The sequence below is a fragment of the Quercus robur genome, chromosome 5, assembly GCF_932294415.1.
Source record: "Quercus robur chromosome 5, dhQueRobu3.1, whole genome shotgun sequence".
Lineage (NCBI taxonomy): Eukaryota > Viridiplantae > Streptophyta > Magnoliopsida > Fagales > Fagaceae > Quercus > Quercus robur.
Window position 1 is genome coordinate 56,077,930 of NC_065538.1, and position 23,768 is coordinate 56,101,697.

General features: G+C 35.2%; 1 protein-coding gene across 1 annotated transcript; it reads left to right on the top strand.

Annotated features, from left to right (window-relative positions):
* The first annotated feature begins 11,214 nt into the window (after positions 1 to 11,214).
* On the top strand, positions 11,215 to 22,550 carry LOC126726385 (telomerase reverse transcriptase-like). The gene is made up of 12 exons (XM_050431632.1): positions 11,215 to 11,290; positions 11,400 to 11,568; positions 12,723 to 13,096; positions 14,132 to 14,252; positions 14,549 to 14,690; positions 15,264 to 15,395; positions 15,651 to 15,654; positions 15,944 to 17,158; positions 20,010 to 20,557; positions 21,172 to 21,444; positions 21,675 to 21,961; positions 22,200 to 22,550. Exons 1-11 carry the CDS (start codon positions 11,246 to 11,248, stop codon positions 21,949 to 21,951), a joined length of 3,300 nt encoding a protein of 1,099 aa, XP_050287589.1. The 5' UTR covers positions 11,215 to 11,245; the 3' UTR covers positions 21,952 to 21,961; positions 22,200 to 22,550.
* The last annotated feature ends 1,218 nt before the right edge of the window (positions 22,551 to 23,768 follow it).

Below are 23,768 nucleotides of genomic sequence, written 5' to 3' on the forward strand. Positions count from 1 at the left end.
CGTGCAGCTTCATGTATGAGAGCAGAGAGGCCCTCAGCACAAAGAAGGAAGAGGCTTGAGGAAAAGGGGTCTAGCGAAGTCCTTTAGTTGGGGTGATATTTCCCCAGGCTACCCCATTTATAAAAACTGAGTAGGAGACTGTGGTGATGCATTGCATTACCCAATTTATCCACCTAGTGTTGAAACCCATTCTTTTCATAACCCTTTGGATGAAGCACCATTCAACTCTATCAAAGGCCTTGCTCATGTCGAGCTTGGCTGCCATGAAACTATCATTACCTGCATTTTTGTGATTTAAGAAATGCATTAATTCAAAGGCCATAAGCACATTGTCAGTAATGAGTCAATCTAAGCACATTGTCAGTAATGAGTCAATCCGAGGTGAAGGCGCTCTGATTTTCCGTTATAATGTGAGGGAGGAGGGTTTTAAGTCTGCTAGCAAGGGTTTTAGAAATGAGTTTAAACACTAGATTATAGAAACTGATGGGGCGGAACTCAAACATTCTCTTAGGATTATTTGTTTTGGGGATAAGGGCTATGTTTGTTTTATTCAGCTCTGCCATGGACAAATTGTTATTAAGAACATTTAAAATCATATTAGTAATACTACAGCCCACAATATTCCAATATTTTTGATAAAATATGGCAGACATACCGTCGGGGCCAAGTGCCTTGGTAGGGTGGCTCTGTTTGAGAGCTATGGATACCTCCTCCCTGGTGAAGTCCCAAGTTAGATTTGCATTCATTTCATTAGTCACTCTAGAAGGGATAGCTGCAGTTACTTCTTCAACCCATGTTGGATTATTTGTTGTGTAAATATTCTCAAAATAGGCAATGGCTACTTGGGCAATGCTTTCCTTTTCATCACACCATCTGCCTTGCTCATCCCAGATTCCCAGAATTGTATTTTGCTTACGCCTTTCAGAAGCTTGAGCATGGAAGAACATAGTATTCTTGTCCCCCTCCTTAAGCCAGTGAGCTTTAGCTCTTTGCCCCCAATAGATTTCCTCATCATCCAGAAGCTTATTGATTTCTTTCCTTAGGCTATTAATCTCGGTGCTCATGTCTCCTTCCTTATCTTGTTTGGTTATGCTATTTAGGGCGTTCCTTTTGGCCTAGTTTTTTTTTTTGGAATTTTCTCATAAACCTTTGAAATCCATTTAGTTAGCTCAACTACATATAATTTTAAGTTATTCATTATTCCTTCTGGGGTGCTAAGCCATCTCCCATGACGCCTCAATAATAGCTTTGCAGTCAACATTTTTAGTCCATATTACTTCAAAATGAAACCGCTTTGCTTGGGTGTGGCATTTGGATGTTGAGTCTGAGATTACTAGTGCACTATGACCAGAAGTGGAATCAACTATATGGTGTACTTTCTTCCCCCCAAATTTTCCAATCCATTCTGGAGTTGCAAAAGCTCTGTCAAGCCTCAAGTATTTTCTGTTTTCCCCCTCTTGCATGTTGCACCAAGTAAAATCAGGCCCTATATAGCCCAAGTCTTGAAAACCACAATAATCTACTACTTTTCTAAAGTCATCCATCTACTGTTGGGGTCTAGGAGCTCCTCCTAATTTTTCCTCAACTGATAAAATTTCGTTAAAATCTCCTAAACAAAGCCAAGGAAGTTGGGATTGATTATGAAGAAATGCTAAAAGGTGTCAAGATTCATACCTTCGATGGGTCTCCAGGTGACCATAAAAGCTGGTTAGCCTCCATTTGAAGTTGTTGCCAGGCTCTATGATAGTTGCATCTATGTGGTTCTTTGAGAAGCTTTTAATTTCCAAGTCAACTTCTCTTGCCCATAAGAGAGCAAGTCCTCCACTTTGGCCTATACAGGGAACAATGAGGTCATTTGCCATCCCAATTCTATTCTTTATCCTTTCCATACGTCTAGTTTTTTATTTAGTCTCCATAAGGAAGACCACTTTGAGATCCCAACGCCGCATTAAGTCATGTAGCACTTTGACTAACCGGGGGTTCCCAAGCCCCCGGCAGTTCCAACTTAAGGGATTCATGGCTCCCAGCGGTGCTGCCTTGCAGCCACCACCGATCCCTCTTTAGTTGCAGATTGACTTGTATTAGAGATTGTACATCTCCTTTTTTGCAATGATTCTTCCCCTTCTTCAAATATTAGCTTTCCCACCTTTTTAATCCCTGCAATTGGTGGTTGGACTTCAGCTTTTGGGCTTTTGTTTTTCCCTTTTTCTCTTGCTATTTTCTTCCATTGGGCCTTTGCTTTCACTTTCCTTTCTATTTCAGGGCCCTCGGTTCCCTTATTTCTTTCATTAGTTTCGGTTGGGTCAGCCATGAGTTTGAGTGGGTTGGAGACTTCCATAGACTCTGTTCCTGCTTGGGCCTACTAGCCCATTAGAGAAAGGGCATCCAATGCTTCTTTGTCCTTTTTCAAATCTCTTGGTGGACCATTGGAAGGAGCAGCTGCCTCATCATGTGCCCCTGACAGTTACGTGGTGCAGTGTACCACCCGCATAGAGTAGTCCCATCCATTCTGATTTCTTGCTAACTGATTTTCCTTGAAGCCCGCGACATCACACATCTCCATATTTTTTGACTTTTTCTTTCTCCGGTTGCCGCCGCTACCTGAGCTGCCTTCACCACCATCTGTCACTGAAGCGTAGGAGTTTTTTGCTGTTGTTTGAATATTTTCCTCTACTTTATCTTCATTACCATCACTCCGACCCCCACTACTAGTGGATCTTGATTTTTCCGTCCCCCACTTCGAATTTCCCTACGCTCAGAGTCAGTTGCCATATTGTTTGGATGAGCTTTGTTGGTCCGTGATCTCCGGACAGTGCTTGTCATCGTGCCCCAGTCTACCACAGTGGAAGCAGAAGGTAGGAAGCCTTTCATACTTGAAATTTACCTAGAATTTTTCACCATCTGCACTAGCTACCTTACCCCCACACCTAAGAGGTTTATCAAGTTGTAAATCCACCTTGATTCGAATAAATTTTGTTTGATCTATTTGTCTTGCCCTTCGGTTTGACTCAATGAATTTCCCCAAACTATTTCCAAGGTCTCTACCTACCTCGTCTGACATGTGCTCAAAGGAGAGTCCCTAAATCTGGACCTAGAAAAGGGAGTGGGTGAAAGTGATGTTTGTATCTGAGAGACATTTTTTCCATCTGCACAGTAATAGGAGATTATTGTCGAAATTCCATGACCCATTTTTTTCAACCCACTTCAGTTGGTACTCGGAGCTAAATTTGAACTGTAGTATATTGTTTCCCACATCTACAATCTGCAGGTCGAAGCCCATTTTCCATGCTAATCTCAGCATGTTCTTCAGTGCCCTTTGGTTTTGATGTCAGTTTGATAGCAATCTACCAAAGAGGCTCAAAGCACATTCCTCTAGAAGCTCTAATTTGCTCCTTGTTGTTATTGAGATTTCTTCTTCTTCCTCCTTTGTGAGATGGAGGTTGAGTAATCCATCTACCACCGCTTGTTCCATGGCGGCGTTAGGAAGGGGTGATGGGTATACCCAAGGAAAAAACCCAAATGGAGAAAGAGGGAGGGAGTGCTCGATACTAAAAGACAAGAGGGAGAGAACTCCTTTTTTGAGAGGAGAGGGAGAGAACTCCTACCTGGGAGAGAAACTCTATTGATAAGAATGCTCTTACTTATTATTAAAAAAGAAAATTTTAATTTACTAAAATCGAAGTAACCAAATAGAAAACCACTATTTTCAAATTAAAATCTAATATAAAATATTATTAAAACATTAAAGGGGAGAGTTGATGAAGCCTAAAGCCTAAAGCTATTGCCTACTGTGGCAGTAGTGGTACAGTGGTACTATAATACACATATATCAACCAAGGTAAAAACTAAATACTCCATAAATTAAATTTAAAAAGAAAAAGACTTAGACTTTTTTTTAATGGTGAAAAAGACTTAGACTTGTACACTAAACCTAGGGGTGTGCATGGGTCGAGTTGGGTCGGACTAAAGAGATTTTTTGACCCAACCCACCATGACAGGTTAAAAAAAATTCAATCCAACCCAACCCATCCCACGCGGGTTGGGTTGAACCCATGGGTTTGACAATTTTTTTAATTATTAAATTGAGTAGAAAAAAATATTAATATAAACATATTAAAAAACCCAAAGATTAGTATCAATGTAACTCTTTAAAGACAAACAACACTAATGACTAAACAACAATAGTAATTTACTTGCGTTTGTGTGAACTAATTGGTTTTTATATAGGATAGGAAGAGCTGGTTATTTAAAAAAGTTTATTAATTATATAATATATTTTAAATATATATATTAAATATATGGGTGGGTCGGTTCAGGTTTGACGGGTTTGGAATTTTATGACACAAACCCAACCCGACCCACTATCAAAAAAAATTTTGTAACCCAACCCAACCCACCAAGTCCTAAAAATCGACCCAACCTGGCGGGTTTAGTTGGGTTGGGTCGGTTTTGGTGGGTTGGTGGGTTGGCTGCACACCCCTAACTAAAACTATGAACTAGTTAACAATTATATGGCCAAACAGAGACCGGTACAGTGGTACACAGAGACCGGTACAGTAGTACACAATGGGTGAGAAGGGATTGAGATTAGGTGCAATGCTCTAGGTATTGCACCTTATGCAATTGCTATGGAGGGTTGAGATTTCTTTTTTTTTTTTTTTTTGATTTGGATGGAGGGTTGAGATTGATAGTTGCAAAAAGCAACTTTCAATTTCAACCATTGATTTAAAAAGTTAAGAAAAAAAATTAAAGTAGAGTAAAAAGTAAAATATTTTTGTGAGACATGGTAGGGTGAATTGCACTAAATCCTAATCCGGGTGAGAAGATAGACCTAACTGGAGTTATTTACTAGGCTATTTTACTTTACGCCTTTACCAAACAGAAATATCAGCCATTTTAGATGTAGCTTTTTGCTTAACTTTTTTTTTTTTTTTTTTAATTTTAAAGAAGGAACTTTTTTAGAATCTTCTTAATTAGATTTACTTCTTTTTCCTCTTTTTTTTTTTTTTTTTTTGGAAAGTTATTAGATTTACTTGTTGCATTGGAAAGTTCATAAAGAATAGTTTTCCTCTAAAAATGTATTTTAAAAAAAAGTGTACATAAATAAATAATTTTAGAATTTAAAAGGAAATATTATTATCAAACACATCAATGAAAAAACTATAATAATTGACATTTCTCACGAGTGTCAAATATTTTGTAACATTTCTAAAATTTTCAAGATTTTAGTCATGAATGGAATCAAGATATTTCAAAATTTGTTTCTTTGCCATTTATATATATATATATATATATATATATATATATAATTTGTTTCTTCGCCATTTATATATATATATATATATATATATATATATATATATATATATATATATATTGTACAGGGTGTGTGAATGAATTGTTTATGAAACAATCCAACAAGTCTCACTATATTGAAAAGTAGTAAAAATAAATAGCAAATACTTCTTTAACTGAGTGTTTGTTCAATATCTTATAATTTTCGGTAGCTTATTAGTTAAATATGAGACAAACTATATAGTTTTTGGTAACTTAGAGCTCGTTTGTCACTGTTGTTTAAACAACATTATACGTATTTTCACACACTTTTTCACCCATACGTATTTCCAATAAATACAAACAACGTTACTAGAAATCTCTTATCAAAAGGACTCTCATTTTCACAAAACAATTATTTTAAAAAAATGGACCCAACAAAAAAAAAAAAAAATTGCCAAACCAACAATGTACTATAACTCTTAAAAAAAAAAAAAAATTCATCAACTTAAATTAAAAACCCAACCCTAACTAATATATATGTTTAGAAACAGCGTATTTAGCTTTTTATTAAAAAAATTTTGCTAAAATATACTTGTATCTTGAAAATTTTTGAAAATTTGAGAAAATACAGGAAAAAGTAAAGTTTTAAAATGATGTACATAAAAACTAAAAGCTAATACTAAAAGCTGGGTAATTATTAGGTATTCTTGGATTATCATAAATGCGTATTCTCCCCTCTCACATAATTGTGGGTCTCACTAATTAAATTTATGGTGGAACCCACAATTCATGTGAGAGGAGGGAGTACGCATTTATGATACTTCCGGAGTATTCAATAATTTTTCCTAAAAGCTGGTGTCAAAAGCTGGTGCAACATTACTCTAACCTGATGCAATTCCTCTGAATGGTTGAGATTAATAGTTGCAAAAAGCAACTTTCAATCTCAACCATTAATTCAAAAAAGTTAAGAAAAATTTTAAAGAAGTAAAAAGTGAAAATTAAAAAGGTGAAAAGTGAATAAAATTTGTGAATGGAAATGATGAATTGCACCCAGTGGCAGCTCTATGAATTTTTTCCAATGTGGTCATTAAGAAACTTAAATTATACAATATTTAATAAAAAAAATAGTTATATCTCATTATCAATGCTGCAAGCTATATCTCTTTTAAAATTTTAGTCAAATAAAATTTTTCTTGGATTTTTCTTTTTGTTTGTACAATATATTGTTAAAATGACCAAAATTTGACTACAAACTTAGTTGTAACCTAAAACTACAACTTTCACTAAACAAATTAACATGATTACATATTTTGAAAATCTAACCGTTGAATTGTATGTTTTTTATATTCATAAAACACATGTCAAGTTTCATGTCAATCGAATGTTATTTACTATTTGATCTATAAACTTATTTTTTGTGTATAATTTTAGATTACAAAAGCTCAAAAATTAAACATTTGATTGATGACATAAGCTATTTATCTTTAATCTTCTTGAAGTTTTGCAAACATGGAGGATATAAGGAAAAAAAATGTAATCTAATTGTGGAATTGTTAAAATTCATATCTAATAAAAAAATATTGAGTGGAGTTGTAACATTAATCTACAACCAAGTTTGTTGCTAAATTTTGTCCAAAGTTTAATTATATTGGACCTAAAAAAACTTAGGGTGGTCACATTTATTTTAAGGTAAAAAAGTCATAAAATTTTTAAATTTTATATATAATAATGATTTTTTTTTCTAGGCTAGGGTAGTCCTGTGACTACCCTGACTCTAACTTGGAGCCGCCATTTGCACGATCCTAATCCGATCTAAGCATTCCTTTTAGCTCGGGATATTGCTCTGAATCCTAATCCACTCTAAGCATTAGCATCAGGAAATGCTACTCTATCCCATTTTATCATTTCAAAAAGCTACTTTATCAATTATACCATATCATTTTACAACACACCCAACATCCCAAAATTCTATTTTGCCATACTACACATTAAAATAATATATCTACATAATAAAATATATTTTTTTTCTTTTTTTCTTTTTTTCCAATTTTTTCCTTCACCTTCCCTCAACCTCTATCACTGCACCTCCATTGCCCAGTCACCACCACCGCGCCTCCACCATACCCACCTCTACTCACTGCTCACCAAAATCCCATCGGAACAAAAACCAATATTAAAAAAAAAAAAAAAAAAAAAAAAACCCATCGGAAAGGCAGAACCCAAAAGAACCAGCCAACCATGCGGTGACCCACGCTGATCTCCACCAAACCCATCACCGTGACCCACGCCGATCTTGCCATGACCTCATCGGACCCAAACACTGGCAATCTCCGACGACTAACAACCCAACCACGACCCAAACACCGGACCCAACCATGACCCAACCACAACCAATGACCCACTTCAGCCATACCCACCTCTTCCTTTAAGCACCAGTCATAGCAAAAAAAAAAAAACCACAACCACCCCAGTGACCCACGCCAAAAACCACAGCCACAGTGACCCACGCCAAAAAAAAAAAAAAAAAAAAAGCAACCACAAAACCCGCTGAATCACAACCCACCAGAAAAATGAGCCACTATGATGTGTGATGTTGATGTTGGGAGGAGAATGGTGTTTGGGTCTGAAGAGAGGAGAAAGTAGATGGAGAAACAGAGAAGGAAGAGAGAGAAGAAAACTGAAATAATGAGATAAAGGAGAGAGAAATTTCAGGAGAAAAAGGTGGAATAATTTTTTTTTTTTTTTTTTTAGAATACTGTTATAGTGCAATTCTAACTTTAAAATTGCACTGTAGCAGTATTGCAAAAAAATTTGCAACAACTGAGTTTAACATTCCCTGATGCAGAGTACTTTGAAACTTAAAATGCCAAATTCTCCTTACATTTGGATGTAGCATTCTCCATGCTCCTAAGAGCATCAGCAGTGGAGCTTCTATATGCCAAATGTTAGAAACATTTGGCATTTAAGCCCCAAAACTACTCAACAATGGGAAGGCCATATGCTAAATGCCAATTCCAAATTTGGGATTTAGCTACAGTACCATCTCAAATGTAAGATGGTACTGTAGCTGAATGTTATAAAAAAAAATAATTTTTTAATACTCTCATTTCTCTCTCCTCTCTCATTTATCCCAGTAAATTCCTCTCTCCTCTCTCATTTTTTCTGTTTCTTTTCTCTCTCTTTCTTCCTGCTCTCTCTTCTTCAACGGAATGGAGGCAACGGCGTGGAGGCTTGATCAGAAAAGCTGTGGTGGAGGCGTGGAGGTCGTGGGTTTCCGGCGTGAGGGTCGAATTTGGGTGGCGATTGGGTGGCGTTTGGGTGGTGTTTGGCGTTTGGGTCGAAGATGATGATGATGATGACGGGTTTGGGATGAATCCAGACGGCGACGGGCGACCCTCTCTCTCTCGCCATCGCTGCCGGTGAGAACAGATGGGTTTGGGTTTGGGTTTTGCGAGAACAAATGGGTTTGATTTTTGATTTTGGATTTTGGATTTTGATTTTGATTTAGGATTTTGATTTAGGATTTTGATTTTGGTTTTGATTTTGATTTGGCTGGATTTGGCTGTGCTGTGTTGCCATTGGATTGTGTTTTTTTTTTTTTTTTTTTTTTTTTTTTTTTTTTTGGTTCAGCTACTGGGTTTGTGGTTATGGCTAGTGGGCCGACGGTGGAGGTGGTGGAAGTAGTTGTGGCTGGTGGGTCGACGATGGGGTGGGTGTCTATGGCTCCGTCGGAATGGGTTTTGGGTCAGTGGGTGGCAGGGTGGGTTTGCTGCCTGGGTTTTTTTTTTTTTTTTTTTTTTGGGTGTTGACGGTAAATTATGAGTTGATGCTGGTGGTGGCAGTGGCGGTGTCAGGTGTGTAGTGCGTCGGTGGTGGGTTGTGGTGGCTCTGGGGCTGAGGATCGGTTTGGATGGCGTTTGTGGCTGGCGTTTCTGGGGTATTGGGTATTGGGTTGAAGCAGCAGTTGGTTGAAGAGGTTATTTGGGTATTGGGTTTTTGTTTTTATTTGGGTTTAAGGATATATTATTTTATTGTGTAAAAATATTATTTTAATGAGTAGGATAGGAAAATAAAAGTTGGGATGTTGGGTATATTGAAAAATGGTATGGTATAAGTAATAAAGTAGTTTTTTAGAATAGTAAAATAAGATAGGATTTGAGATCCGGATGTGGATGCTCTAAGCATTCCTTTTAGCTCGCATTGATTGCAGCGTTACACTACATGCAACAAAAGTCAAAAGAGGTTAGCTGCATATTTCTTTTTTGGAGGGAAAGATTAGCCACATATTTCAATGCTATTAAAGTCGTGCAACAAGAGTCAAAGACCATGTTAGGTTAGCCACAAATTTCAATGCTATTAAAGTAGACTAGTGTGACGTTGCAATCAGGGTGAGCTAAACGGAATGCTTAGAATATTGTTACATACACACAAAATTAATAATATCACTTCAATTGTATCAAAATTCAATAAATAATAAATATGTACACAAAAATAATCACCCCATTAATACCCATAAGAGTAGTGGTGAAATACCTGATTTGATAATTTTGCAATTATGTTTATAAATTATAGATTTTGATACAGCTGACGTGGTATTATTTTAAATTTAGACCTTAAAAAAAAAAAAGAATTGAATTTGAGTAATATTGGAACCTAACTAAGGAAAATGTGACTCGATTCCTTTTACCCATGATATATTGAGAAAAACCTAGCAGTTTCAAGTTTGATCATGCTGGGTACCCCTTTCCCATTGGATTTGGCCATCCTTGAGCCCAAGTAATCAATCTTCGATTTCTTGCCTTTGAGAGCTCCACTTGCTAAATCTTGTCATTCCATTCCTTCCTCCCAAATGAGGGTTTAGTTTGGTCAGAGAAGCATGGGGGTTTGATTTATTTTGGAGAAGAGATATTTAGAAGGGAGAATGACTAGAGAAAGAGAGAAGGAGTGATTGAGGCAATAAAATGGGGCGTTAATGTGTTATGATATTTTATGGAAAAATGCTAGGGACACATTCATTCTTACACTCAAATAATTAGGGATACACCCATTCATTCATCCAAATTCATACCTTGTTTATGTTTCAAATCTTTCTTGGATTTCAGTTTTTTCAAGTACATGCGGTAAACTCATGTGAAAATGTTGAAATCCAATTAAGAGTTGACACATAAGTAAAGTGTGGGAATGAGTATGTGTATATCCCTGTCATTTTTCTATTTGATATAAAATTGTAAAAAAAAAAAAAAACTTTTTTCTTTCCTTGTAAAAAGTTTTCAAAAAAAGTAAATTGCTTTTTTCTTTCTATGTTGACTTTCACAACAAATCATCCTTGTGAGACAATGTTGCCGTTGTTATTGATGGCGGGAAAAATGTCATTTCAATGGCACTACTTACGATGGATTGAAAATTTGAAATCTTTACCTGCTATTATTACATTTGATTTGAGGCAGTGAAGCGGCAAGCATAGAAAAAACAAGTTTCCTTATCTTTTTGTGATTTTGAGAAGAAAAAGAGAAATCCTGTTGGCGTTGGTAACAAAAATGGTTAAGACTAAGAAACGGAGGAGGGTTCCGGAGGTGCTATGGCGGCTATTCCGCAAGCGCGCGCGGAGTCTGGCGAGCACAATCGAGTCGCTGCTGCCTAAGCCTTCTTCGATGTCGTCATTGGTGAGAGACGAGAAGGACCCCCCACAGTACCGGAAGCTCTTGAATCAATGCTTCCTTGTGCTCTCTGAAAATGCGCCTCCTCTCTCGCGTTTCAACCCCCACTCTCGCTGGTCCCAATCTCAGATTGTGCAAAGGACCATTGAAATACTGATTTCTGAGCAACCCATGTCTTCTAATGTTATTTGCAATGCTTATGATAAGGCAAGCTTTCTTTCTTTCTTTCTTTCTTTGTTTTGCTTACTATGTTGCTGCTATCAACCTTTTTTGGGAAATGGGGTTTACAGATTAATCATTCAACCCCCATTATGGAACTTCTATGCTCTCCAGCTTGGTGTCTTCTCTTACAAAGGGTACTTCTTCTCTGTTTTTTTTTTTTTTTTTTCTTTAACTAACATCTACATCAATGGCTACCTATTTTTACTATGAATTAAGGTGAAACTTGCATTTTGTTTTATGCAGGTTGGGGATGATGTCATGCTTTATCTTTTAAAGTACACATCAATATTTGTGCCAGTTCCTTGTAAGAAACATTATCAGGTATCAGGGCCTCCTATAAGTGATTTATGCCTCAAATTTTCCAACCAAACATTGGAGCCTCAGGATCAACCTACTTCACTTGATAAATGTGGTAATGACCTGTACAAGTTCTGTAAACATGTGTTGGTTGCATCAAAATTCCCTTATAATGTTACTACGCACACACATCACCATAAGTACCATCTAGGGAATGTTTGGTAGTATTGTTTAAACAATAATTTTTGTTGTTTAAATATCAGTTTTTGTTATTTAAATAACATAACGTATTTTCACAACACTTTTTCACCTAAACATATTTTCACAACACTTAGACCCCTAATTTTTCAAAATGCTTTGTTAATATTTTAGCCTTATGTGTAAAATGAAGTTTATTGAAATATCCAATGCAGAACTAAAGGGTTGGTGAATACAAATTATTTAAAATTTTAAATAATATATATAATGCGACCATGTTCAGAACACTCTAATACAATCAGATAATTATACACAGCCACATCAATTTTACAATTTAAATAAATAATAAATAGAATCCGATGGTACATATTGCCTTTCTTTTTTAAAGTTTAAGCACTTCTGTTGTATGGGATAAAATGCAACTGTCTAAGTCTCTGTTTGAGATTAGTTTATTTTGTTGAAACTGACAATAAGTACTGTAGATAAAAGTAAAAATTAGTTAAATAATACTAAAAAGTATAATGGGATTTATGAATAATAGTAAGAATAAGCTAAATAATAAAATAAGTATGCAAAATTAAGCATGCCAAACACACACTCACGAGTTCGTTTGAGAATAACTTATTTAGCTGAAATTGAAATTTTTTTGTTGAAAGTAGTATAGATAAAGCTAAAAACTAGCTGAAACAGTACCGTGAGACTCATGGATAGTACAGTGAGACTCATAAATAGCATCAAAAAGTGCAATAGAATACATGAATAATAGTAAAAATAAACTACCTTTTTCAGCCAAGGCCAAACGCGACCATAGTCTTTGATACCTTAATCCTCTGCTTGGTAGCCTCTTTCTGACTTAGGCCTGCTTCTTTCTTGGTCTTTTCTTACCTGACCTGTTCCCATCATTTTGTGGACATTCGTTTCTAATAGGTCTTTCCCTTTTCTTGTTGTCCTTATTTCTTTTTGCTTTTGTGGTTATTGTATTTGCATTGGATAGTTCAGTCGTTATATAACATCTCATTTCTTAAAGATTGATGGGAGTCCAAGTGGTGATTTTTTCCCAACTTTTCTCAGGATCCAACAAGAAGAGGGCTTTAGTTGACGGTGCTAACTCAATGTTAGAAATACAGAAACTCAGTAGAGATTGTGTTGGCTCCAATGTTAGGCGTTGTTCAAGATCATTTAGTCGGCTTCATGGAAACAAGTGTTCTCGAACGAGTTTATTGGAAGAAGTCACACCAATTACTGGAACTGGTACCAATAATACTGAAGGGGACTCAAATGAGGAACTTCCAAAAATCTCAAATCAGATAGTGGCAAAGTCTAGAAAGCGTTCAAGGCCGTTTAGTTGGCTGCGTCATAGAAAGCGAAGGCATTTAAATTTTGAAGATAGCGTATCTGGGAGGCTCCAGGATGATGTGAATTCTTGCTTAAATAGTTGTGAAAAGGTGATTCCCTACAAAGGATCTTTCTGTCAAGTTCAATTTTGGTTTGATATGTTGGAGGGGTTCCATTCTGCCAGTTAACTCTAGCTCAATGGCACTTCCTTTTCCCACAATAATGGTTGGAGGGTGAGTTTGAGGGTTCAAGGCTCACTAAATGCCCGTGTGACTTACTAATAGAAAGAGAAAGGTTCTTTTAGTACCTGAAACCTAATATTGTGGCCTGATCTAGAAGAATTTTTAGATATATGCTCTGTGTGCCTAGTATGGTTACACTTTTATTAATGATCCCCACATGAATTGATAATTGAATTGTTATCAAAGATTTTTGGAGCATGACATGATAACATCCCATTGAATTTTGATAATGGAGTTTGTGTATTACGTTGTATATAAACATTTCAATCATTTACAGCTACATTGATTTCCTTTTTTGCTTTCTTTTGTATATGACAAACTGAGTGTCACTGTTGTGTTATCATTATGAAAGTCTGGATTAATAGTGATTGCCTTTCTATTATCAGAGTAAAGGGTTTAGGTGCAGAAATAGTAATCTCCCAACAAAGTAGCAAACATAAGACATACAACCAAACAATCTCAGCAGGTAGTTGTGGCTATTTACTCATGGTGCCTGCTTGAGCACGAGAACAAGATGCAGTATGTCAAGGCTCACTCTTCTGGTTAATGAGCATCTCCAAGAAAGTAACAGAAGCTGGAAGTAGAACATCAATTAGGAGATATCAGTACCATAATCAATATTAAAACATACATGGCTAGAATGGTGTTTGTCGGCATGGAGATTCTGAGATAGATGTGATTGTCAGTGACTAAAAGATCCTTTGCCTCAATAGGGTTAGAGAGACTAAATTTTGGTTGATCTATACACATTACACATATTAAGAAGATTGAATCACTTTATGCCTCCTAGTGAACATTTAGATTTGTTCAATGCAATGATAGACATTTCTCCCTGATATTTACTGTTTATTTATTTATTTTTAACTTTGAAAATTTTCCTTTTGGATATGATCTATTCTGCAGATGCCTTGTTTTTCAGTATCACAAGCTCCTAAGCCCTTGGTAGTCGCCAAGGGGGCTTATATTAATCGGAAATCCATGTTTTATGACATGGAACGTTCTTCATCAATGTTTCCAGTAAAACGTATCCTCTAGTTCAATTTTAAATGTACATGTAGCTAATTTGTCCTCTCTCCATTATAAAATTGCCTTTCATTTCCATTGTTTTCACCTGACTTGATAGACTGAATGATCGGCAACTAATGGTACTTTGGTTGTCAATACCCCTTGTATTTTTTTTTTTTATTTCTTCTTTTGTTGTGCAATTATGCATTTTATTTACCAAAGAAACACAGTTTGACCTTAAAGTTTGTGATGCTATGAGCTTCTGCCATGCTTTCTCTTTGGTGCAAAAGAACACAGTACCTTAATAATCTTCAGATATACTAAATTCTCTAAAGTCCAATATTGCTGGTGCAAAATTTCTTATTGGCAATATCTTTGGCTTATCTGAGATAAATGCAACTCAGGAAATGCCATGCTGCCAGAGTAGTGGCTTCTGTGTCAACAAATCAGCATGCATGTAAGTGGCATATTCATATATTTTGGTTGTGGATCATTTTTTTAATTGTATGATGATACCTTATAGGGCTTTATTGATTTCAATTTAATGATTTGATCTCTACAATCCAAATTTCTTCTTACAGTATAATATTGATTACATAGTTCTTATAAGCTCTTAGATATGGAACCGTTAAATAGCTCCTCTGCCGGATAGAATAGGAGACTTATGCATGAGATAGTTCCAAACTTTCAATCATGAGTAATGACAATGTTTGCTCAACAAGTACCAGGACTGCAGTTTAAAGGCTCTGAAAGGGATTAAGGTCAAAGGGGACAACAATGTTATAGCCAATGTTCGTACTTTAGACTAAAGTCTGGAATGAAATGATGGTTACCATTAAAATGGGCTTCTTCAGATGGAAGCCATACTGTGTCTTAGAGCACAGATACACGAAAACTTTTACTGACGTATAAAATATGGACATGTTTATGATCATATTAGGGCATTAAATAATTGCACTTGAAGCCAATACATCAGTTTTTTATTTTTGGTGGGTGGTTCTGCTTTAACTGCTTGTTTTTGGTTCTGAAGGTACCACTCACTTGTTAAGTTGTTTAAGAGGGTCGTATGCAGGACACAGTGTTGCCAACATCTGAGATTATTGGATAAGCATTGTGCTGTTCCAGAATTAAATGATACTGGAAAATCTAGCACCAGCTTTAAGTTAAGTATTGGGACTATTTTGTTGTGTACAAGTTGTGTGAATGCATAATTAGCATTCTCAATTTTACATTATGAGGTTACACCTTGCTCAGTTTCCTATGCATTTTGAACACCGTAGTGCATAATATCCATGCCTTGATAACTGTGGAAACTGAGATTGACTATGCAATTTTCTTTTTTCTTTCTTCTTTTTAGTGGGGGTGGGGGTGGTTGGCCTTTTTTTTGGGCACGCGCCGGGGGGGGGGGGGGGGATAGGGGGGTTTGTTAAATGGGAGCTCATCATAGAATTGCACACTGTATTGCACATAGAATTGCACACTGTATTGCACATTTTTTAAGCTATCTCACTAATTTAATCACTTCTTGCTTCCTCTAAGAAAAATATAATACTTCTGAATTTTTCAGTTGAGGGGATAGGGGGGTTTGTTAAATGGGAGCTCATCATAGAATTGCACACTGCATTGCACATCTTTTAAGCTATCACTCTAATTTAATCACGTCTTCCTTCCTCTAAGAAAAATATAATACTTCTGAAATTTTCATTTCAGGTTGAATCAAAGAAAAATGATCCTGAGAAAGCTCATGGTTTTCATACTGCATATTGCAAGGAAACTGAACCTCAGTTTGAAGCAAATACTTGCTATTGCTTGAGAAGTCAGGTAGTGTCATTTGTATGGGCAATGATTAGGAGTATAGTTCCTACAGAATTGCTAGGAACTCCTTCTAACTGGAGAATATTAAGGAGAAATATTGCCTGGTTTATTCAACTACGAAGATTTGAGAAGTTCTCATTAAAGAAATGCGTGCATAAATTAAAAGTATCAGAGTTCCCATTTCTATCAACTCAAAATTTTTCATGTTGCTTTAGTAATCAAAACCAAAAATATGCAACAGGGGAGAGTGTTGACATGCATAAGGGATCCAGAAGATTGGATGATGCTGCATATGCTTTGAGACATAAACTTATGGAAAGCTGGATCTTTTGGCTCTTTTCATGTCTAGTAGTACCACTGGTGCAAGCAAACTTCTATGTCACTGAAACTGAGCATGGGAATCAAGATATATATTATTATAGGAAGTCAGTTTGGGAGAAGTTGATAAATAACACCGTCACTTGCTTGAAAGATCAGGGCTATCGTGACTTGGATGATGTGACTGTTAGAAATATTATGAAAAACAGAAAATTTGGCTTCTCAAAGCTAAGACTTCGTCCCAAAGGAAATGATATGAGGATGCTGGCAAATCTAAAAGCCTCATCAAGAATGCCAACACAAAAATCCTCTTTGGAAAATCAATCATGTGGAATGCATGGAAAAGGAAAACCTTGTCCAAAGAAAGTTAAATTTAATCAATTCAAGTCTGTAAATATTGTTCTTCGTGATACACACACTGTCTTAAAAGGAATGTTGGAAGAACCTGAGAAGCTGGGATCATCAGTTTTTGATTACAATGACGTCTACAGAAAGTTATGTCCATTTCTAATTGGTCTGAAAAATAGGTTGGCAACCATGCCTGGTGCATTTGTTGTTGTTTCTGATGTACGAAAAGCATTTGATTCTATTGATCAGGATAAGCTGCTTACTGTAATGAAAGATATCATACAGAAAGATGAATATCTTCTTAAAGAGTCCCATCAAGTAGTCTGCACACACAAATCTTTGTGGGTTCATAAGAACCTTGTCTTGATGGATCAAAATATGAGCACTCCAAAAGTCACGTCCTCTGTTCCTTACCGTTTACTGCATACTGTCTTTGTTAACCAGGTAACTATTTAAAGTCAATCTTCAAGCAAAGTTGGTGATATGTTTTCTTATAGATCTTTTCTATTTCCATTGAATATTTTAAGGATTACTGCTTTTGCTTTTTATCAGCTAGGTCACATAGTATCAGCTCTTACTACCCTTCTAACTACTACCTTACGTTCACGCATAGTGCCTGCAATATACAAATAGTCTTTAGAATCCTGTAAGCACCTTAAGCAATTTATTGAGTTGGACTTTTATTCTTTATATTTTTGTCACTGATTTTGCAAAATAGTGGGGACTACCTTTTTTTCTAGATCAAATCATAGCTTTTAGTACTAGAAGTTTTGATGTTCAAATGAAGCTCTCTGCCAAATGAAAATAGTTTTGGTACTTGCAGAGATTTTCTGAGTGATTCCTAGGCCCAGCTGATTGTGCTACCCTTTGGGTAATTTTGGTACTTGTAGAGATTGACGGGCACTCATTTGGTTGTTGTACTGAATGACAAGGGTATTCTTGTCTATTTTGTTATGGCCGGGGAACTGGTTAGTTGGTTGTGACTCTTATTTAGTCGTCAACTAAAGTGTATTTGGGTTGCCAATGAGCTCTAGCTCAAATGACACCTCTTCCCTTGTAACGGTAAAGTGTGGAGGGTGAGGTTGTGGGTTCAAGATTTGTTGGATACATGTGTTACTTACTGATAACTTTTGGTCTTTAAAGTTTGGGGTTGTTTTCATTTTAACCCTTTAATAAGTTTCAAAATTTTTATTTTGGTCTTTAATGTTGGATTCTATTTTCATATTGACCCTACCATCCATTTCCTTTAGTAATCTAATCATTAAGTGTCCTTTGTATTTAACTATTCATGAAATACTAGCTCTATAATGTTGTGGAATGTAGTAATTTCCTTATTGTAGGAAAAATAACATATTATGGATGGTTAGATTACTAATACTTAAAAAAAAAAAAAAAGAGAGAGAGAGAAAAAGATTACTAACAGAAATGGATGGTAAGGCCAATATGAAAATGAAATAAAACATGGAGGGCCAAAATGAAAATTTTGAAATGTAAATGGCTGAAATGAAACCAAACCAAAACTTCAAGGGCCAAAAGGGTACTTTGGTCTTAAAAAATGTATTTGGTTATTTAGATTTAGTCTTAGGTCAGTTATGCTTTGACTAGTGAACCAACTTTCCTCAGTCCCCCAAATGTTCTCATTCTCCAAGCATATGCAGCCTATGTCAGCTATGCATTGATGTACATTAAAGAAGATAAAGAATAAAGTATTTGTAGCCCATGTGGTGTATCTATGTGCTGTAATAAGATTTTTGGATGCATCAATGTTGTGGTGACTAGGTAGTATTCTTTCTGTTCCATATTACTACTGTCATCAAGCTTTTATCCTAACTGATGTAGTAGGGTCTTTAGAAATTCAGCATTAAATTAGATTCTTGATTAGATCTTGAATGGTTGATGGCTGTTTGCTATTAAAAAAAGATGAAAATAACATTAAAATAAAGAATGAAAAAAACACTAGGACAACCACTCTTAGGTTTTCCTTAGCAATCACACTTAGGTATGAGGAGGTAGTCACACCCTCAAAGCTTCAAATAAGATGCTGAAATTTTATTAAAATCAAACTCTCTGTAATTATTATTTACTACAATAAAGCCTTATGTTGGTGAGTGTTAAATCCTTGCCTAGAGACTTTAAATAAGCTATTCCTCTACTATTATTACTAATAACAAACAAAAAAGACTTAAGAATGTTTAAACCAAATAGGAAAGGATTGAAAACATAAAAAAGACTCATGGGCCTTCAGTACAACCAAGGACAGCCCATTCCATAAATGTGGAAATTACCAAATTGCCCTTATTCAAGTAAAACTATCAAAACTAAACCAACAACTTTCTAAACTAAAAATACTTAATATTAAGAGTCCATGATAATTAAAGTAACCTATGATGAAAGACGCCAAGGAAGGCCCACATCAAAACTTGACCACAAATCATGAATCTCTTGGTATTTAACCTTGTTTTTTCTTTGAAAACTTTGCTGTTTGCATCACTAACAGCCCAAGACTAAAAGCAGCTGCCATGCAGAAGTTCCTGTGGCAAATTTACCCATTTCCAGAAAATTTTGACAGTGAAAATTGATCTATTTTGTTGAAGAGCTGCCACCATGCCTCTATTCCAGTTTGGTCAGTTCTGCCCATTACGTAGCATAGCTGCTCTTTGATTCAAACTCCTCTCTCAATTTGGTCCTTGACTTGTGAATTTCCTTAAGCACACTACATGTTACCAACATACACATTTAAGGATTTTTTCATCATTTCTACATTTAATGAAAATATATCGTTTACTTCCCTATGCATAGGGATTAATTTGATCGAGCCTGAACTAATAAAATGCAATTTCATGTCACTGCACTTTTCTTTCACACCCTTATACATGGAACTCTAGTGGGGATCTTTCATGCCCTTTATCCTCCAATCTGCATTTGGTGAAGTATAGGTGGAAGTATAATTCAATGATATCTGAGAATTATGTTTTAAAACGAAATTGAATCTGAATGTATCTTTTTCATTCACTTGTGCAGATGTAATGATTGTTATAGTTGAAAAGGTAAATGCCACTTCATTCCCTATCAATTGATATTCCTATTAGCTTGAAGCAACAGACATCACTTAATATTTCAATAAACTAAGTGTCAAATCATCCTAGTGGACTCCACAAGTAGATGTCAACCGAATGGGACAGAATACTTTTAAAGTGGAAAAATGAAATGCCTCTGTTCTGAATCGTTATACTTGTAAAGAAATCATCTCTTTTGAGGAAGCTAAGTTTTTGTTTAATATTTTTTCTTCTTACAGGAGTGGAGCAGGCATGTGAAAAAAGAAGAGTTCTTTTTCATTTTAAAGGAACATGTTAAGTACAATGTACTGCAATTCGATAAAAAGTATTTTTTGCAAGGTGTAGGTATTCCTCAAGGAAGTGCTTTGTCACCTCTGCTTTGCTCATTATACTATGGACATCTGGAAAGGAATTTGATCATTCCATTTCTTGAAAAAACTAGTAAAGGTGCCAGTAAAGATATATCTAGAAGACATATTTCTATGGATGCTTCTGCAGAGGAAAGTAGTGGGGATAGATATATACTTCTTAGATTTACTGATGACTATCTTTTCATTTCAACCTCAAAGAAGCAGGCTGCTAGCTACTTTTCCAGGCTGCAAAGAGGATTTTGTGAGTACAACTGCTACATGAATGATGGCAAATTTTCTCATAATTTTGATATTGGACAGTTATCAGGGATTCCATCAAGCAGGGCATATGTGGGTGAAGATGGCATTTCATTTCTTCGATGGTGTGGATTGCTTCTCAACTGTTGCACTTTAGAAGTTCAGGCAGACTACACTAAGTTAATTTTCGTATATACATTTTACTTACTTTGTTGTCATTCTACTTGCCAGATATATCTTATGATCTTCTGTTTTGGAATTTACCTAGTGGTGTCTTGATGGATAATCAACATTTTTGTTTTATTGGTGGGCTTTAGCTTCAGATGCTAAGATTGGGACACAATCATTTGAACCTTTGAAATCATTCCAAATCATTGTCAGGCTACTCATGAAGTGTACATAACATGATACTGCGCAGACTGTAGTCTATAGTCTAAATATTATTGATGTATATTGCCAAGAGCCATGTGCTTAACTAGCATTTCGTGGCGTTTCCAACATTAAACATCCAGGGTTCAAATCCCCTCATTCCCCAACTATCAAATTATCAAAAAATTATTGATGTATAAGTACTGCCCTTAAGGCCATAACATTTGGTACTTTCAAAATCGTATGTTAGCATTCTTATTTGGCTGTATATCTTCTTTCTTCCAAACAATTATACTTGAGAGTTTCCTTTTGGCTGTCGCTTGATTTATTTTTATTTATTAATTCTAATTCTTATTGATTTTCCAGCCAGAATTTGTGAAAGTTCAATTTCTTCCCCAATTAACTTGTTCCATATGCTAAACAGGTATCTGAATAATCATTTAAGTTCGACTCTTACTGTCAGCTGGCAAAGTAAACCAGGCCGCCATCTGAGGGCAAAGCTGTGTAGCTTTATGAGACCTAAATGCCACCCTATATTCTTTGATTCAAATATTAATTCTGCAGCTGTTATCAGATTAAATATATATCAGGCTTTCTTGGTATGTGCAATGAAGTTTCATTGCTATGTTTGTGACTTATCGTACATATGCAAACTTCATGCGGGATTCTATTTATACATTATTGAAAGATCTCTGAGGTATGAATGTAATTCTTGTTTATCTTACAGTGTATGTGGTTAATAAACTTGGTTTATTGAGAGAAGTTTTTCTGTGCTGATTTTAGTTGATCTTTTAGCATTGTTGAAGCCCCATGTGCAGTATTCACAATCTTTAAATTTTAAGAACTATAAAATGTAATTATCAAATTTAAAGTTACTTATTTTCTACTATTTTTTCAGTTCTTTGTCTTTATTGATTGACTTGTTAGGTATATGTACAAGCTCATAAAGAAACGGATGCATTCTGCATGCCATTATTCTGATGTCCGGCCAATACTTCAGTTGGAGGAAGAAGAAGTTGAATGGCTTGGATTTTATGCATATATACAAGTATTGAAGAGAAAAGAATCACGGCATAAACAGTTGATATCTTCATTAAGGAATAAGTTAGAACATACAATACCTACAAGTGTGCCACTGCCACCTCAACTAAAGTATGCAGTTGATGCCTCACATTCTTCTTTAATATGGAATATTAAGTATTAAATTCTTGAAGGTATGTGACAAGTAGTATAATGATGGAACTTTTTTCTTTTTGTTTTCTCATTACCTGTCCTAACCAACAACTTTTGGGACTATATTCAAGTTTATTTGGTTATTGTTTTTCCTAATACTTAGAAAGAAGTAGAAAGTTATTCTAGAGTATAGAAGGTTATGTTTATTTACTCAGATTAGCTGGTACAATTCTCGTACTGGAAGGGTTTCATTCTCATGTGGGAATTTTTATGATGCAGCATCAGCAAATATGTTTCTGCTACTCTCTGCTTTTGAATTTCAAAGAGACAGTTGTAGTTTTGATCAAGGTGGGGGGAGTTACAGAGTGCAGATGCTCTTGCAAGAAAATAGACATCTACAACAAGATTGTGTTTTGATAGGCCCCTACTGATGTCTTTATGTCTTCTATGATTCCTTGGGTCTGTATTACAATTATGACAGGCTCTGTCCTGAACTCTATTTTGTTTATTTAAAATTTTAATTAAATGCATAGTTTATTACCAAAAAAGATCTTGAAACATCAATGTTATAAAACGATATATTTTTACCTTTAAAATTCAAGATAGAAGAGCCTTGCTTGGATCTCCTTAGATTTCAAAGCTTCCCATGGATCTTACCAATTTAGTAGTCCCTACAAGCCATAATTGTGTTTGCATGTTGAGTTCTCTTTCTACTACAAATTACTATTTGCATAAGTATGACTTCTTGTAGGAGCATGCAAAATTTGGTCTTTTAGGAATATTGATGATGGCAAATGAAAAAAAAAAAAAAAAAAAAAGGGATTATTCAATTTTCAGATTTTGCAAAAGTTTTTAAACGAAGAAAGGAAGAAAGGATGACAATGGTGAAAGACGTGGGATGAGTACCAGTAGTGAAGATGAAATGATTATAGATTTATCCCAAAATGACAATTGAGTTAAAGCAAAATTTTACATAGAAGTTAAATGTTATAACTACTATGCAAAAGAGAATGAAGATCAAGACTGACATGATATCTTTTCAGTAAGTTACATATAGGATCTTAGTAATAACCAAATTCCACTTTGATGAGTTGTTTGGACATGATTTTTTTTTTTTTTAAATTTTATTTGTCATTTTGATGATCATTTTATTCTCAAATAACATTTTGCAAAGAATATTGTATATTCAACATTTATTTTGTATTGGAATTATTTATGTTTTTCATTTTCAAGTTTTTTTATATTGGAATTATTTATGTTTTTTCATTTTTAAGTTATTTTACCTTCAAGCAAAGTGAAATATATCCCGTACATTGCACAGATTAGCAACTAGTCTACTTTAATTTTGAAAATTATAAATTGTGGTTAAGATTTTCTAAACTTATATTGAGCAATTGAACTACAAAACCATTTTTCCAACCAAAAAAAAAACCGAAATTGAAAGATCCCAGCCCTCTTAGACAATTTTATAGTTCAATTGTTTCTCCATACCTTGAGAAAGCTATATCCATTGAAAGTTCTACTCCATATTATCATTAGTATTTCATTAGTTTTCTCTATCCTACTCTTTTTTCTTCCTCTTAATCTTAGGCGTAGAACTATATATATATATATATATAGTCAATTTGGGATCACATTCAATTTGATCACTACATTTTGGTTATAGTCAATTTGGTCTCTGTTATTTTCAATTTACAATTAATTTTGTCCTTACTGTTAAGTTACTAACGGAAAATGTCCACATGCAAACAGTGTGCTTTGTTGGCACACTTGAAGCTGATGTAGCAACTAAAATAATAATAAAAAATTTTATCATCATTACTCCTCAGCATCTAAGTAAAAAAATTA